Below are 17,507 nucleotides of genomic sequence, written 5' to 3'. Positions count from 1 at the left end.
GTCGAATTCCTTAGAGGTTTCTTAGTGGCAAACTTCCAAGATCTTACCTAGGTGCGATAGTAACTGAAGCTCTTCTTTGCTCCGTGACGGCGGGCATAAGACGCTTTGTGCTGTGAAAATCAGAATCAAGGGTGTTCTGCCTGAGGCCACAGGAGCGTCTCATTCTCTCGGAAACTTCTGTAATTTCACTGGACGTATTCCTGATCTCCAACTGCGATGGCACTTTCGGTCTGTGGTGGCCAGAGAGAGAGATAGAGTGGAATTTATGAGGGGCGATAAAACTTTCGCTCACTAATTAAATTATCTGGCCAAGCCAGGAATCGACCAGAGAGCTCACCTGGCTCCTGATTTATTCGATGGCACGCTCGCACCCTCCTCCTCCCACGGACAGATGGACACGGACACGGATGACTCCACGGATGGACCGGAATCCCATGGGCACACGGCGGACGTCTCGGCGGACGCCTCGAGACTGGCTGGCTCTCTGCGGGCCAAGAAAACAGGTGAGCAAGAGTTCTTCAAGGCGCCTTGAGAACAACACTGATATAGATATTGTAACACTTAAGGATGTTCATCTCAATAATCTTCAACATTTTTTGTGGGGCAGATCAAAAATTTAGTCAGCCTTCTCGATCCATCACTAAATGATTAGCTCTATAAGGACTGACTTTCAGCCAGACAGTCAAAATATTATTTGCAACTTATTATATACACACAACAGAGAGAGAGAGAGAGAAACTTGCTTGTGGTGAGAGCAGAAGAAAGTTTTGGTGACTTGCAAATATTACAGAGGGAAAGACAGGGCGCAAGATGAACAATGAGAATTCACACTGACATTCGAGATAATTGGATGAGACGCGCTTCTGGGATTGGTAAGTACACAATATAGCATCTCCAATTTCTCAACAGACTCATATAAACCATCATTACACAGTGAGAGTGACACCAAATGCATATTTTGTACACACAAATCAACCAAAGATAGAAGAAGACCAAACACACAGTGCCTTTTACATTTATATATATATATATAGTGTGGTGTGGAATCCGATTCTCTGCAACTCTCCGATAAACCATCTTATCAAAATACACACATTCCCAAAAAAAAACACATTTCTCCTGCGGTTAAACTATGTGCCAAAAACACACAAATGGGAAAGACAAGCTCAGCAACAGACTTTTCATATGCAAAAATCATGGTTTTGCTCCCCACTTTTCCTTCTCTTCTCTCCCATCATTTTTCGCGGAATTATGTCAAGAAAGTACACAGGAAATGAAGAGAGAGAGAGAAACAAGGAAGACACAAATATTTAATTATTAATTATCACATTACTTTTTACGGAAAAAAAAATCAAATAATCAAAATTGGAAAAAATAGTCATAAAATGATCTTTCTCCACGTAAAATCGCAAAAAAAAACAATAATTTAATATAATATATTCTGAATTATTTTCTCCACATATCGCCGCCAGAGGGCAGCAAAGGTGGTGTAAGGGACGCTTAAAATATCGCATTTTTCGCATAATTTTCTCTGTCTTCTCATGCATTTTCACATTTTCTGGCGTGATCCTGGCCAGAAAAGAAGAAAATTTAAGCGTGAGAGTACAGCTTTTTGCGTCTCACGAGCAGCTGATCAAGCTTAAAAGGCATGAAGAATTTCCGATTGTACTTCCCAAAGGTTAAATTGGTAAATTTGTGACTTTTTGTCTTTTTGTCAAAGTTGAGAAGCCAATAAAATTGTCATAATAAAGAATACCAATCAAAATTTAAATAAAAATCAAAAATGGTCTCAAATTGCGATTGACTTTCCTCTTGTGGAAAGATTAATAATTCCAGATTTCGGCGCTTTTCTTCGACATCACACACAACCCGAGCTTTTTCCTTTGGCGAGGAAGGACAACATGTCTTCGCGAATCACGCTGACATTCTCATCTTTTGGCACAACTTTTTAAATAATTGTCTTGGCGAGAGAGCAAATAATTTATTTCTAACAAGTATAATCATTCCAAAAATTTCTGTGACATGCGAAGAAGAATTTCACATTATGACTCTCAGATCGTCAGGACGTTTTTCCAACTCATCCCAGAATGGAGAGAAAAACCCTAAGCAAACTCTATCAACATTGTGCCCATGACTTATTAACCGTAAAAGCTTGGAGGCAATTTGACATACATAAATTATTCGGGTGAACATTTAAAAACAAGTCAATTAATTAAGGTGAAGATGAAAAATGCAAAAGAGCACAATTTATTCAGGAAAGAAATTAATTGCATGGCAAAGTATAAATCACGATATATATTGTCCACCGAATTTTGGGTGTTAACACATTTTCTTATTAAGAACTTCATGCGACATTTAATTATGGAAAAAGGGAATCCCATTATTATTCTCAACACGAAATTTTTGGGAAGTTGAAAGTGTTGATAACATATTGTCTAGCGATGGAGAGGAAGGAAAAAAGAGCAGGTAAAGTTTCTTCGTTCTTTTAATTAGTGCCTATTTTCATTAATATATCACGTGAGACATTTTTCTCTATGAGCTTTTGTAAGTTTCATCGCGCTTCGCGCTTTGGTTTCACAGACGCGCGCTCTCTGTATGCTTTTCTTTTGGGGGAGCTTCTTTTTCAGGGGAAAATTCCGTGACTGGTGTACGAATAAAAATATACGACGAACAAAGGGAAGAGGACGATGGAGGAGACATTAAAAGAGGAGTGAAAACAGAACAAAACACTAACAGAAAAGCAACATCTAGAGAGAGAGAGAAGAGTTTTTATACAGTGTTTTCTGGTGATACAACACATTTTTATCCAACACGAAAGTTATTATTCAGGAAGTATTTAGTGTCTATTTAATTTTTCTTTTTCTCAATGAAAAAAAAGGATACTAAAAGGAAAGTTCTTTCTTTTTTGCAATGTAATGAAAACATCAAGGAAATCGCTTCAATGTATTTTATTCGTTTTTTTTCCTCACACACAAAACACTCTTCTTTGGGTATTTACTATTATTATTGTATATATTTTCGAGACTCTGCCAAAAAACGCGCACCTCCTCGAGTCCAAATAAAACCTCCAACCAAAATCCGTAATAAATTATATAATCACAACTTTCTGGCTCACATAAATGTGTTTGAAAAAAAATAAATAAAATACATTTGAACAAAATACTGAAGAAGATATTCACTTATAACACGCATATACAAATATTTAATATATATAGTGTGTAATAATTGATGAAAATCAAACTATATAAATTACTTCTCAATTCAATTACTGTTTAATCAAATTTTACTTGTCTTTTTTTTCATGGAAAAAGTACTTTTTTTTGTATAAAGAAAGAAATAGAAAGAAAGAGGAAATGTTCGGCGTCTTACTGAATTTTCGTTTTCTGATTGAATCCTCCAGGGGAGAGTGTGGGGGCAACTTTGTTTGGGACTTCCGATTGCTCCGCTATAACAGCTATAACCAACCCACCTGATGGCATATCACCCCTGTAAATCACCACACACACATCACAATGATTTCATATAATTTTTGGCTTTCACAGGGACAAGGTTTCGCGCGCTTTGGGAATTCGCTGCTTCGCGACCTTTTCACATGATTTCTCAGAGTTGATGACAAAAATACATGTTAAAGAGCACAAGTGAGAAAAGAGCAAAAAAACATTGGTAAAAATCATGGCAAAATTAATAGGAAAAAAGAAATGTAATTAAACTTGAAAAAATTCTCAATGCAAAAGTGAAAAAAATGTTATATAATGTATTGTTCAATATGGATATTCTCAATTTATCCAAAGAGAGAGTCTTTGGTTATAAAAAAGTTTGCTGACAAAATAACACAAAAGAACTCTTGAGCAGAGTAAAAAAAAAGCCACCCTGTGGCGGTTTGAACTTTGCAAGGCGGAAAAGTGTAGAGAAGAAACTTTTTTTTCTCATCATCGGTCTCTAATATGTCGAGTGGCGCCTGGAAAGTGCGTGAAGAGAAATTCCTCGTGACCCTTTCTCGACAGGCCGAGACAGAGAAAATGAAATTGATTCTGATCTTCCGGAAGAGCAACATTTTAAATCCGTGCCCGAGGGGCTGATGAGGGTCGAAAGTCTTATCCAATGGTCAAGAGAAAGAGCGAAAGCATGGGAAAAACAGGGCGGAAAGCGCTCTGGACTCACCTGTAGGGAATGTCACTCAAATTGCTCTGACTGTGCGAGTGCGGAACTTTGCCGGAAGCGTCTGTAAATGAGAGAGGAAGTGTCATCAGTCGCGACTCGCGGTTAATCGGTATTCCCTATCACTACAGCACAGTATGGATTGCAAATTCAACCTTTCACTCCGGACACGGCCAACTCGTGTGCCGACCCTGACAGGCTCCTGTCGCTGCCACGCCGCCGACCTAGGCTGCTCTGTGGGTTCGTCATGCCCGACCCCGAACCCTGAAACGACAATCTCACGTAAAATCTCACCCAATTCACTGCTCAAGAATAAAAAAAAACCCGAGAAAAAGCACATTTTCCGCGCCACAGCGCATCTCACCTGGGTCAGGAGGCCAACATTGGGGGTCACCGCTGTGGAGGCCTTCTTCTTTCCGGCGCCGCCGAAGCCGAAGAAGCGCTTCTTGTGCGACGGCTGGATTCCGCTGGCGAGGAGGGATTTGTAGTGCTCGGAGCGAATGAAGCGCGGATAGCAGTCTTTCTTCAGCAGCAGAGCGTAGATATGCTCCGCGGCCGCGTCGAAGGTGAATCTCGAGGGGCTCTTCAAGCCTTGCTGCACCTTCTCCATCGTCTTGCAGTCCACATTGATCTCACATGGTGCTCCAGGCTCGAGGAATTCCCTGCAAACACACATACATTTGCCAATCCTCATCTATTGCGCCCCTTTGGACAAAATTGCACTTGTGCAGAGGATTTTCCAGGGCTCATGAATATTTTCCAACTATGCATCCTCACTTCTGCCAAAGCTCTGAGGCTTTGAACGTAAAAAAAGCAGACATAAATATGTATGATGATGGTGTTTTTCGGGGATTTCCCAATGATAATGCCACCGAAAGCAAATATATTCCAAATAGAATGAGCCAAATACCATCATAAACGGAATAAATGGCTCTTTCAGAGTCTATCTGATGATATTGCCGGCGGTATCTTCGGAAATGGTGGGCTTTTTAAAGTGATCCCCCCATTTTGATAGAATAGGAAAAGCTGAAATATTTCAATCATTGATTTTTGTTGCAAAATTTCCATGACACAATTTAAAGCTTTCCGCGAATTATACGGAGTCAAGCTTTAAGCCCGATCAGCTTTCGGAAACATATTAGTGTGATAACAACAATGATTGCTAATTAAAATTTAAGCTGTTTAGAGATTATGAGCCGTAAAAACATTATATAATGACCACAGAATAAATTATTGCGCAATGTATAATTAGAATGATTTAACATATAGCAAAATGGTTTTGGCGAGATTATTCAACCAGAACCCAATTTAGAGGTTTTAACCCCACTCACTCGTAGATCTCCTTCACTTTGCGAGCGATCTGAGAGTGCGCCGACCGCCGGAGATCATTGACGGCCAGCCAGAAGCGGATGTTCTCGTGCGAGTACTCCTTCTTGAGGTACGCCGTGAACTCGATGAGGCCCGTGGGATCCGACACGAGCTCCTCGATGGAGATGCTCCAGCGCTTCACGCGCTTCTCCGTGGGCACTTCCACGAGGGCGCTGTTGAGCTGCCAGAACGTCGTGTCCTCCGACACCCACGGATTCGACGGCAGCGCCGGCTGCATGAGCGGATCGTACTCGGCGAAGATCTCATGGTACGCCACGAGACTCTCGCACGCCTGCGACATCTTCATCCGCGTGCGCCCCAGCGAGGCGGCCAGGAAGTCCACCTCACGCTGCCAATCGTCCGCGCTGCGCCGCCTCGGCCGGCCCTGACGATCGCGCGACGGCACAGGACACGGCTCCAGCGGCGTGAATTGCCCCGGCGGCGGCCGATGGACGCGCCAGTACGCTCTCTCCTGCGAATCTCCTACGATCTTGTCACCCTTCTTGCGCTCCTTGGCCAGCTTCACCTGCTCCTCCGCCTGCATCTTTATGATGTCCCATTTGCCCTTCAGGTTCTTGTGCAGACTGCTCAGCGCCTCGCTCTCGTAGTCCTCCAGACCGTGGCGCTGCTTGTTCCTCATGGATCTCTTCTCCAGGTAGATGGCGTACTCCACATTGTCCGGCGCCTTGTGCTGCCATGGCCAGTAGTAGGGCGTCTGGAAGCGATACAGCGAGGAGTCGTCCTTCACCACCAGCGTCTTGCTGTCGTTCACGGGGAAGAAGTAACCGTGGAGGCACAGCTGATTGGCGATGTTCAGCGCCTCGGATTCCTCAATGCCCAGTCGCTCCATCAGCCACTCCACCAGATCGTAGCCCATGAAAGCAGATGGAATGGATGTGAGGAAGAGCTTCTGGCTTCGCACTGGCACGCCATTCTCCGTGTCTTGCATCTCCCGGACGAGACCTTCCATCTGCAAAGAAGCCAAAATTAGCATCATTTGTCAAACTATAAGTATCTGCTGTGCGTTTTCACCCTCTTTCTCTGTCTTTCACATGCTAATCCACCTGAGAGAAACCCCTTTTTTTGGCTTCTTCACAATCCGCCCCCAACAAATTACGTCAAAAGCTCTCGGCGAGTGGCGGGAAAATGTGATAAAATGCTCCTGAAATCCCTTTTATTTCTCCATGTCATGTGCTCTTGTCTCTCTTCTCCCCATTTTTATGACTTTTCATTTATTGTCACGGTTGTTTTATTGTCTGCCCTATTATTGTCTCTCATGTACTGCGCTTCCGGGAAGTGGAGGGAAATTTGTGGTGAGACTCTCTCCGGTGAAAAGTCTGTCATCAAATGGGTCTCCACGTGCTGCCTCCGGCGTTAGGGGGAATGGGGAGAGTGACTATCGAATCGGGGTGTCTTCCCTCTCTCTGCCTTATTGATTTTCTTCCCCCCGCGCGCGCGACAGACACACTGCCACTCAGCCATCAACCCCTAAATATTCTCCACAGCCACGAACGAATGTCTATCATTCCAAGCTACACTCTTATTGATTGCCAGAGAGAGAGACTTCTTGCAATAAATAATTGTGTTTACCATGCATTATTCATAAAACCACGCTTCATGTTAAGCGGAAGATACACCCTTTCGCGTGTACACGCCGCAATGAGGCGCTAATGTGCGAATCCTGTCGGAGATTCAATTTGCTAGATGCTGCTGCACATTCACATCCCCTTGTCAAATTTAATGCAACCACAAACAGGCAATTTTGATATGAAAATAGCTCCACATGAGCTGAATTCATTTGATGATTAATTTACTGGGAAAAGTGCTTTATGTCACACTAAAGCATCTTTAAAAACCATCAATAAAATATCATACATAAAATGTTGCCAAAATGAGGAATAAAAGATTGACTTTTGTGCAACGGAAAACTATACATAAAGAACATCAATATAAATGCTCAGAAAAGGGGAAAAATGTATATTTCGCTTCATACAATAATCATAAAAGCCAGAATAAAAGCTTGAATGTCAGTGAAATTAATAAAATAAAGAGAAATATTTACAGGAAACGACACTTGTCATTCTAAAGTGCATAAAACGCCCACTTATAACCCAAACACTTTATCCAGACACACAAAATATATGCCGATAAAAGTGGAGACCTTTCGTAGAGAGATGCTTGAGAAAAAAAAGTCGTAAATGTGTGCCAATGAATGAAATTTGATTTTGATCAACATTTTGAGGTTCAACACTAAATGCAAAGTAAGGATATTGACGAGAATCCAACGAAAAGTTGCTCCACAGCCATAATTTGTCCAAGATGAAAGTTCTCTTGGGCAAACTTTTCTCTTCCTTTTTTACGACTATTGCTCCCTTTTCTGCTGACGACTCCTCGTCTCTCACAGACGATGCCTTGAGTCACAGGCAGAAACTGAAAGTGCGTCGAGGGAGGATATTTTGCGAGAAACGGATGTGACTGTGGAAACTTTTATTGCCAATATATAATGGGCGCACAGTTGCCGCTCAATGCGAGGAGGGAGTGATTTTTCAGGGGTGTCGGGAGAAGAGAGTGCCGGATGGGCTCCGAAATGCCCCTCAGGGTGTGAGATTTCGACCGAAAACGACTCCGGTCATCGATACTGCAAAGTATTCCGGCACGCAGTCGGCATGAAGATGGAAATTCCAAGGGGGAAAGACTCCTTAACACTTCTCAGTGCCTCGAGAATACAAAAAATTTAGCAATTACCAATTTTTTTTTAGTAATCTATCTTAATGATAAGAATAATCCAAAAGAGCTCGAAGTCTTGCGTCAATTGCAGTTGCACAGCAGTGCAGATTGTGATATCTCCCCCTTGGCGAATTCCTCAGAATTGTGATCGCCCGATGGGGGAGGAAAGGGGGAAAGGGTGGTGTAATGAGCAAAGTGGAAATTCCCCTCCGAATGCTGCCCAATTTTCTGGGCGAAAAACAATTTTTGCTGTGTCCCAAAAAGCACGAGTGGGTAAATCGATGATTTTGGCGTGAATTGAGTGGAATTTATGTCACTTGCAATTTACATTGATTTCGTTGATTTCTCCTCCCGGTCTTGGGGTGGTTTTTTCTTGCGTTATTTATGTAGATATTTGTCACTTTGTGGCAAATTGCCACTCCTCAGGACGAAAATTTTTCCACATTGAAGCATAAGCAATTTTTATCTATTTTTTTCACTTGCACACCACTCTCCAACATCGCACTTTGGTGTGTTTCTCCCTCTATTTTCTTTTATTGCCTCTGGCTGTGCCTTTTTCTGCTGATCGGCAGAGGAAGAGTGAAAGTTCCACTGCCATTGAAACTGTCGTCGCACATATAAATGAGCCCACCCTTCAGCTCAGATGGAAAAATTATTTTTTTCCCACTCACCCCATTACCCTTGTATTTTCACCAATCTACGATTGCCAGAGCGGGGTTTGCTGTTCGATTATTAGACTGAGGAGGAAGCCCAGAATTCATCACTGAGAGAAAGAACTTGAGCTTGCTTCTGGGAAAATCCTATGAATTCCCACCAATTAAGGACTTCAACGTGATGAATATTCAAATTCAGAAATCACAAATGCACTTTAATCATCATGCCAATGAAGCTGGAGATGAAGAGAGTCTTGACAAGGCGATGTGATTTGTGTGTACCCACACGAAATATTGAGATTTTGATTGCATACAGAAGTGTGAGCGACTGAAGGACATGATCAACACCGAAGCGCTCCTTGTTCACCAACCACTGACCACAGAGTGTCCATAATGGCACCACTTTCCCATATTGTCATGCTCATTTTCCGAGAATGCTCAAGTCTCGTCGACCTGAATAAACAGGAGCAATTTAATTAAAATTGTAACTCACCGACCGAAAGTCAACAAGCTTATTATTCTTAGTTCCGGCGCTGTGTAGTGAGTGATGATTGGGGCTGGGAAAATAGATGAAAATCCAAAGAGTTGAAAGGCTGCTCTCTCTCACTCTCTTTATTGTTTTCCTTCCTTTTTCCAACTACTTCCTCTCCCTTCAAGCTCTTCATACACTTTCCCCAACACAAATCAATGATGCCACTCGCTCGTCATTTATTGATGCGTGATTAAAGGGGGGAAAACCTCATGCGAAGGGAGGAAGGAGAAATCCTTCTATGTGCCTTTTTTCCCCCCTCAAACTCCCAGTAAAACCAATAAAACATTTTAATTAATATTTCATTGAATACGCGCCGTTTCACGACACACACACACACACGCGTGTTATTTGTGAACTATTTTGGCATGAATTAACACAGAAACGGTATATTTTGTCAATCTGCAGAGCTTTCAAAGCTCTCAAGTTGCACAATATATTGTGCGAATTCTTTGAGTTGCCAGTCGTGGTGAATTGATGAAAAGCATGGCAAATATTCAGAGTGACGCTGAAGGGAAGCAATCTTTCCCCGACAATACAATTAAATTCCATTGCCAACGCACATCCTCATGCCTCATGGTTTGATGAATTGAGTGCAGAAATTACGGGCCGGTCAATTAAATTGATCCCAGGTGAAAGGCACATCACAGTTTGAGTGATTTTCTACTCATGCGGTGAAATTGTATTTCACTAACATGCAACCAGTGCAAGATAATGGAGGAAATTGATGGGGTTTTGCGGTTGAATCTCCACAGTATAACACAATATTTGTTTCAAGTTCACACTACAGTCGCCTACATTGCCCGAATTTATGCTGATTGCACTCTGGACACTCTCAATTGCTAGGGATGCAATTCAAAATGTACGCACCGATGGCCTCACAGAATTCGCGGTGAAGCTTTCAAGGATTGTTCGCTTTTAGGCTAATTACAGCTGAGCTGATTTTCGAGTTTGCACTTCAGTCACAGCGAATGATAAACAGAGAATAAGATTTGTGCAAATTTCTCATGAAATATTATGTGAACTTATAATTTCGGGAACAGAAGCAGTGGCAAAGTGCAGCTGGGAAGGAGAATTTTTGAGATTTATGAGAAAACTCAAGAAAGGTCACTGCTATGCTTGCCAATAGACTATATTCAGAACTTGTTGACTGCTTCCGAGCATTACATATTGCTCTATATGTGAGTTTTGTGCAATTTGCGGGCAAAGTTCAAAGTTGACGATGATTTTAGAAACCCACAAAGCACCACGAACTCTCTGGGTGCCATTTTGCGGAAGGATGGCAAATTGCAGGAGTGAATTGTCCTTACCTTGTCGAACGCCATGGGCCTGGAGAGTCTCTCGAGAGTTTGTGGCTGCGCCGCCGCCGTGCCCGCCATTCCGCCGCCGGCGGTGAGCCCGGAAGAGGAGGCGGCCGAGCTGGCGACCGAGGCTGCAACGGCTGATCCACCGCCGACAGATGTTATCTGGATTGTGGGGAAGCTGAGGGCGCTGGGCTGCGGTGACTGCGGATTCTTCTCCTTGTCTTTGTCTGGCGGAACAACGCCAGAACTGGGTGGCTCCATTGCCACCAGATTGGGAGATGAAGAGCTACTCTAGCCAAACTCCATTATTTTGGTGTGTTTGCAAGAAAATCTCACTGCAAAAAAACTCAAAGCAATGCATTCAAATTCCGCCAAGAGCGCGCGAAAGCGATAAACTTACATAACTCCATTTATAGGTTTCCTCTGTTTCTTGTCGGCCACTGCGTCTCGCCTTGCCACAGTGATTTATCAGATGAATCGCCCACAATCTTCGATTGCTCGAAGAGATTTCCACGAGACGGAATCTGGGGCTGCGACCAGAACAGACAAGAGGTATCTGTATGCAGCGGTTCGAGCCCCTCACCCATCTCGGCGTCACCCCCACATGCGATCTGCAAGGACAGAAGGGAAACTTATAGTGCACAATTTGGCGGCTGAACTCACTAATTTCATGATAAAGTGACGCCAGAGGCAGAAAGTTTTGGCGTAATGACCGAAACTCCTTTCGTTTCTGCCATTATTAGCAATTCACTAAAGAGTCATTATCCTGTTTAGGGGAGCCTCGCTCACCCACTTAGCCGCCCAATCTCTGTCTGGGTGGCTTTTTATACCCTCCACGTGGCCTAATGTCCCCAATTTGCTAACTTTCCATAGATTTTTCATCATCATGCCACACGACTTCTGCGGAGGCGAAATCACAAATTGCCGGTTCGTTGGCATCCAGCCTCAACCCTCTCGCTGTCCGATCACCAGCCTCATTGTCATCATCATTATCATCAGTCGAGTGGGTGATTTTTGGGCGGTGAACCCGCCAGGCAAAAAATTCACTCTCAACATCTCGATATCCTTCAACTTTCGGCGCGCTTTCGCATGAAAAGTTGTGACTCCTTTCTTTGTGCCTCACTTTCAAGCCACCCTTCTTCTCCCAACCGACCCCCCACCCCCTCCCATGCACGCACATTTAATATACTGTCAAGGAAAATTCATGTGACATGGCTGGCTTTCATCAATAGAAGAAGTTGATGGATAATTTTCTCATGTGATGTTCTCCGTTTTTTTCCCATCTTATCTCTCTCTGTGTGATGAAAAGTCGCCGCATTACAGCTTTTCATCCCTCCCACAATTCAACATCCGGAAACTACACAGCAAGGCATTTTCTGGGGCGAGAGTTGAAGCATTTTTCCGAGCAGGGAATGTGGGAATGATTTAGCAAAGTTTGTCACATATAAATTTTAATTATTTAAACACACCTGTGTACATTTTCTCAAACTACAACACAGGACGACAAACAGCAGCAAACACACGCTATTATTTGCAATAATTAAACCATTTAAATTAGATTTTATTCAAGATATCATTTGAATAACTTTCATGTGACTCTCTCCATCCCAAAGCTATTTGCATACATTTCGGTCACTGTTTGGGGCAACTTTGATGATTTAACTCCGAGGCAATTTTGAACTTTGTACATAAATTAGTTGAAAGCTGCATCGCATTATCGTGTCTGACATTGAGAGGAGGTGGAAAATAAATGGCAAAACTATAAAGCCAAGGGTGGTAATTAATATTTTCACATGGATATTATCTCAGTCGGAAGAAGCAAAGAAAAAGAAAACTATTTTGAAGATATCTGAAGTGAGTGCCAAATGTGCAATTTCATTCAATTACACGCATGAACTTGCAAAGTTACCCGTCAGAACTTTCAGATAAATTCTCTTCTTCCATACGTTGAACTTTCTGACAGAAAGCTCTGTGATTTTTCCTCGTGCGCGACACAATATTAACTGGGGGGTGTTGAGAGATGAATTTCGATAAGAAGACAGAGAGAGAGAGAGAGGTCTTTAGGCATTCCAACGTATCACCTTCATCTCATTTTCACGCGCGCAAAAAAAGAAGAGGATGGAAAAAAGACTGATAAATTTCTGTATACTTTACGATTTTCGCACTTCTTTCTCATCGCCTTTATGTCATTCTCAAACCCCTTCCGGTTTGCCATATAACACTTTCATTGCCACCCCTAATATATCGCTGTATATATACAATAAACCTCAACTGAAATTGTCGCAAACGGTCTAATGACGTCACGCCACCCCCAGATAAAAGTTGAATTCCTCCAGCACCACATTCTCTCGAGGAACCCCTGATGGCGTAGAAGTGGTAATTTTTTTCATGAGTGGGCGAATTGAGATGGACTGAATGTGCGGAGAAACCACACGTTTTTCCCGCCACACACACACACGCCATAAGGGTGAGCGGCAAAAAGTGTTCAGTGCAATTAAGCAAATTGAAAAGAAGAGATCTACTAGTTGAAATTGTGTTGGGCCACTTGAGATGTGAGGAGCAATAAAGCAAATGAAAACATTTCTCTTCTCCGCTTCGGCCACTTTCTCGTTACGCTTTTTTCGCCCCCAGTCAAGACGAGATGGGCAAAAAATCACTCACAAGGAGATATTTCATTGGTAATCGTCAAAAATTGATGGCCAGGAGGATGTTAATTGCTAAGAATCAGCGCGAGGAACAGCGCAAGAGAGAAGATCTTCTGCGTGAGGGAAACTTCTTGAGCGTCTGAATGGAGAGAAGTAAATGATAATCCAGAAGCTAAGTGAAGTGTAGGGTAATTTATGGTTTTTCATTTTCATTTTCTTCTTCTCACCCTCCACCACAGCACAGCCAAAGGTGTGCTTTTCCACAATTCACAATTTTTCCACCTTTTCTCTTCAATCTCATCCGAAGCGCGTGCAAATTATACCTTTAAAAAATCGTAAATTTCCCCCCTTCAGAACAGTAGTATAATTGACACGCCATGAGACTTCTGTGAGAGAGAATGATGAAAGTCTGGCGGAGCTTTTGATGGAAAGTGACGAGAGCTTCTCTTGCCAATTCGCTCTTATGCGGCAGTCAGCCCTCAGCTTTCGCCGCACAGCATCCCCCAAATTGGAAAGTAAGCATGCGGGGGTTGGACTTTTATTAACAATAGAATATATAGAATCCAATAATCAGAGCGAGAGGGAGAATGGCGTGTTCTTGTCGTGGCGGAGAGATTCGCATTTCACCCTCATTGCTGTGGATGATGTGGTGCAAAAGGGGAAGTTTTGTACATGATAAAATCTCATGAAAATATCTTGTAAACATTTTTCCACGCAGGATTTTCCACAACTCCCTCCCCACACACTTTGCAAAACCCTTTCTATGCTGCTGCGGCACTTTGAATTTGGACGTCGGCTTAATCTAAGAGATGAAAAATGAGCTTTCACTCTGTGACACTGTCTATTTTTACATCTCCCTCCATCGCCACACTTTCTTTCTCCAGCCATGGAAATTCAATTGTGCGCGGCTATAAAACGACAAGCAGGCGCTCGCATCGGCACCAATTTGAATTTACACAGTTCAATATTAGTGTCACATGTTCGCACAGCAATCGCATAATGGGTGTGACTTTGCCACGAATTTCGCGAGACAATTCCAGAGTGTGGGAGTCATGCTGGAAAATGTCGCTCTGTGATGCCCACATAAATAACCCCCAGAAAGCTTTCCACATCGCGGCACATGAGAGGCAAAAGTTCTCCGCTAATTGCTATCTATTTTAATCTGCTCCGCGCGCTCACCAGCCTTAATTGTATGATTTCCATAGACGTAAAAACAATACTTCACGCATGCAAACGTTGAATTATTTCTGGAGCTTCAAAGCTTCTCTACAGATTCACTATGTGTGTTCGTCTATTTGCAGTAAAATTGTGAATTTTCAGACTAAAACCATCACAAGTTAATATTCTACATCGATCGAGGCGGAGAAAAAATGTTGGAGGATAACAAGAAAAATTCCATACAGAAGAAATCTAAAATAATATTTTTGTAAGAGTGTGTTTCCAGGCGAATAAATTGGCGTGTAAAGGAAGAGAAAATACGTATTAAATGCCTCTGGCCATATTTTCTGCTTAAGAGTCTTTTCCATGCACATCCCACGAAAGAAAAGCCCCCCCCCCCCCCTGAAGAGGTGGGAAGGAGAGCACTCTGCTGAAAATGCTACTCGAGTTGTGGTGTTATTTTTGGCCAAGGAGACTCTGTGACTACAAAGAGACGAGAATCGACTCCCGCAAGACCGCCACAAGACACGTGATTTGCATTTTTCCGTCGCCTCTCAATAGCTTCTGCTTCTAATATTTAAAACACACTCAATGTGCAGATAGATGATCGCCAAAATTGGGAGATTGCTGCTGTTGATGTTGTTAAAAATTCCCAGCATGTTTGTGCATTACAGCAATTTAATGCCACGCAAGCGAACTCGCGCAGAGCTCTGGCTCTATTACGTCGTCACTTCTTGGCTCGAAGACACCAAATCTGGTGGGATGTGCGGTTGGCTCATGTACGAACATTAGGAGTATTATGTGCATGAATTTATGTGTGTATAGCAATATCTAATATTCAAATAAAAGGATAAATTCTACCCTCGTCACTTTGAGAATTTGCATGAATCTCTTATTCACCCAACGATCCTGGCGAAAGCTCAACAGCGCCACTCGCCGTCCATTTGGATGTCAAATTGTCTTTCACGTTGCAATCCCTCTCTCAATAAATTATGTGAGTGAGTATGAAAATAATAAATTGAATTACCGAGACGTGAGGGATTAATTTATCTCCCCGAGGTGACACTCTGACTCCTGCGGCATCGGGAAACGGATGCCACAACAATTGACTGTCTCTCGTGCGTGATGTACGGTCGACAGGTGATAAATTTTTACCCTGATTGTTGATAAAAGGGCAAATCACTCCCCCCAGAACACACTCACAATGCCCAGAGATTTCATCTGAGATTTCGCCTGAGATTCACCACAGATTCAGTCAGCCAAAGGAAGTCCATAAGTGATGAACTTCTCTAAAGGAAAAATATCATGCGATGAATCCTTGCCGCTCATGAACATGCCAAGACATCTCTTTTCCCCTCTCTTTCGCTCTGTCGTTACCTTTTTCCTCCCCCAGGAGATTTTCCGGGAAAAAGGTCAAATACTTCTCCCCTGATTTTCTGTGACTTTGGCGCGTCATTAATATTTCATAGAGGAGCTTTGCGACTTCAGCGGCAGCTTTTCACTCCCTCAATCCCCGTAAAGAACACTTTAAAGCTCCTCCGCGCTAGACAATCCCTCAGCAAAGCTCCTCTCCCAGGTAATGCCAAAAATCCACTTCTGAGTGCAATTGAAAGTCAATTCTTTGTTGGAGATTCACTCTGAAAATCGACAAAATTCCCATGACAGCGAAATGATAACAAAAGGGCGGAGAGAAAAAATTTCTCTGAAGATGTGGAAAAAGTTTTCCATTCAAAGTTTGTGCCTTCGTTTTTGCCAAAAGGAAAGGGTCTAAAAGCAGTTTGCGTAATATTGTAAAAGTGTATTTTAAAGGATTCTTCAACACTATAAGTGATTAAAATTCTACATTGCATCATATTACTGTGCAATGATGTAAATTCAGAGCTTCTAGAGAGAGAATCAACATTAGTTTCCCCTTTTTCTGCATTATAATTTATTCCAAAAGTTCATCTTTCTTCATGGCATTAAGTTGAATTTATGTTTCACTCTCTAAATATCTCCTTTCTTCGTGTATTTACTACTTGGCGTTTGATGTGAAATAAAATAGCCTGAAGCTCGTCGAATGAAATTTTATTCATGACGTCTCGGCAAGCTTTCAGAGAAAATGCATAAAATCAACAAAATTGTGGCGGTTTGCTTGTGGATGAAATGGTTGCCAAACAAATATCATTTTATTTTAAGGCGCGCATTGCGCGGGTGAAAACCTTCCCAAAAACAACCACTCTTTGCTTGCATGGCTTTGAAGTTGGAAATTGAATTTCCTCCGTACTCAGGTATATGTATATAGCAATATCGCTGAATTGCAACCTCTGGCGAAGCCACAATATTCACGCTGAGGTGCACTTGGTATGCACAGCCTCGTGCCTGTGCTGGCAATGTGTCACGAAGCCTTGTGCGCTGTGAGTTCTCCGGGAAATTGAATTAATTTGTTGTTATTGTATTTATTAATAAGTACAAAATGTTACCTAATGAACGAGATGGGGCGCAAAACAAGTGGAGTCGAAGGGATGCCACGTGAGAGCATCCCTTTAAGCCACTTGCTGTCTTTCTCACATCAAATTACGCAACAATTGTCGACTTCCTCGCCACCCCGCCGGGCGGAGAGGAAGCTGGGTGGTTCTGCGAGGGTAGAGAATCTCGTGTGGACGGATGTGAAAATTAGTATTTGGTGGAATTTTCTCCTCCCGCCGCGAAAATTCAATATACAAACTCCGCTGCCTTATCGCCAACTCTCACTTCCGCACAACAAACTCTTGAGGCACTTCCCAAGGATGATAATTCACGCTTCCTGGGCGAGGAAATGAGTGACACAGAGTGAGAGTCCACATCCTGAGTGTCAACGCGCCAGAACAAACTGCACTGAATTTAATTTAATAACACGCAGACGGAGAGGAAAAAAACACCAGCGAGCGCGGAAAGTTTAATGAGAAATGAGTTGAGCCAATTTATATTCGTGAATAAACTTAAA

General features: G+C 42.7%; 1 protein-coding gene across 3 annotated transcripts in view; it reads right to left on the bottom strand.

Moving 5' to 3' along the window:
- The window catches only part of LOC132262452 (uncharacterized), a 41,055-nt gene that overhangs the window by 4,954 nt on the left and 18,594 nt on the right, over window positions 1-17,507 (bottom strand). For 2 of the 3 annotated variants that reach the window (XM_059761728.1, XM_059761735.1), the window contains 9 exons: window positions 11,140-11,350; window positions 10,746-11,074; window positions 5,490-6,496; window positions 4,523-4,820; window positions 4,314-4,422; window positions 4,162-4,222; window positions 3,370-3,486; window positions 338-484; window positions 48-230 (listed from right to left, as the gene is read on the bottom strand). In XM_059761728.1, the coding sequence (XP_059617711.1) occupies window positions 48-230; window positions 338-484; window positions 3,370-3,486; window positions 4,162-4,222; window positions 4,314-4,422; window positions 4,523-4,820; window positions 5,490-6,496; window positions 10,746-11,000 (2,177 nt within the window). In that variant the 5' untranslated portion in view covers window positions 11,001-11,074; window positions 11,140-11,350. The remainder of the gene's footprint in view (window positions 1-47; window positions 231-337; window positions 485-3,369; window positions 3,487-4,161; window positions 4,223-4,313; window positions 4,423-4,522; window positions 4,821-5,489; window positions 6,497-10,745; window positions 11,075-11,139; window positions 11,351-17,507) is intronic. The other variant, XM_059761743.1, reaches the window with a different exon arrangement.

The sequence above is a fragment of the Phlebotomus argentipes genome, unplaced genomic scaffold (genome assembly GCF_947086385.1).
Source record: "Phlebotomus argentipes unplaced genomic scaffold, Phlebotomus argentipes genome assembly contig_46, whole genome shotgun sequence".
Taxonomy (NCBI): Eukaryota; Metazoa; Arthropoda; class Insecta; order Diptera; family Psychodidae; genus Phlebotomus; species Phlebotomus argentipes.
Note: the sequence above shows the minus strand (reverse complement) of the source record. Positions and strands in the feature narration are given on the sequence as shown.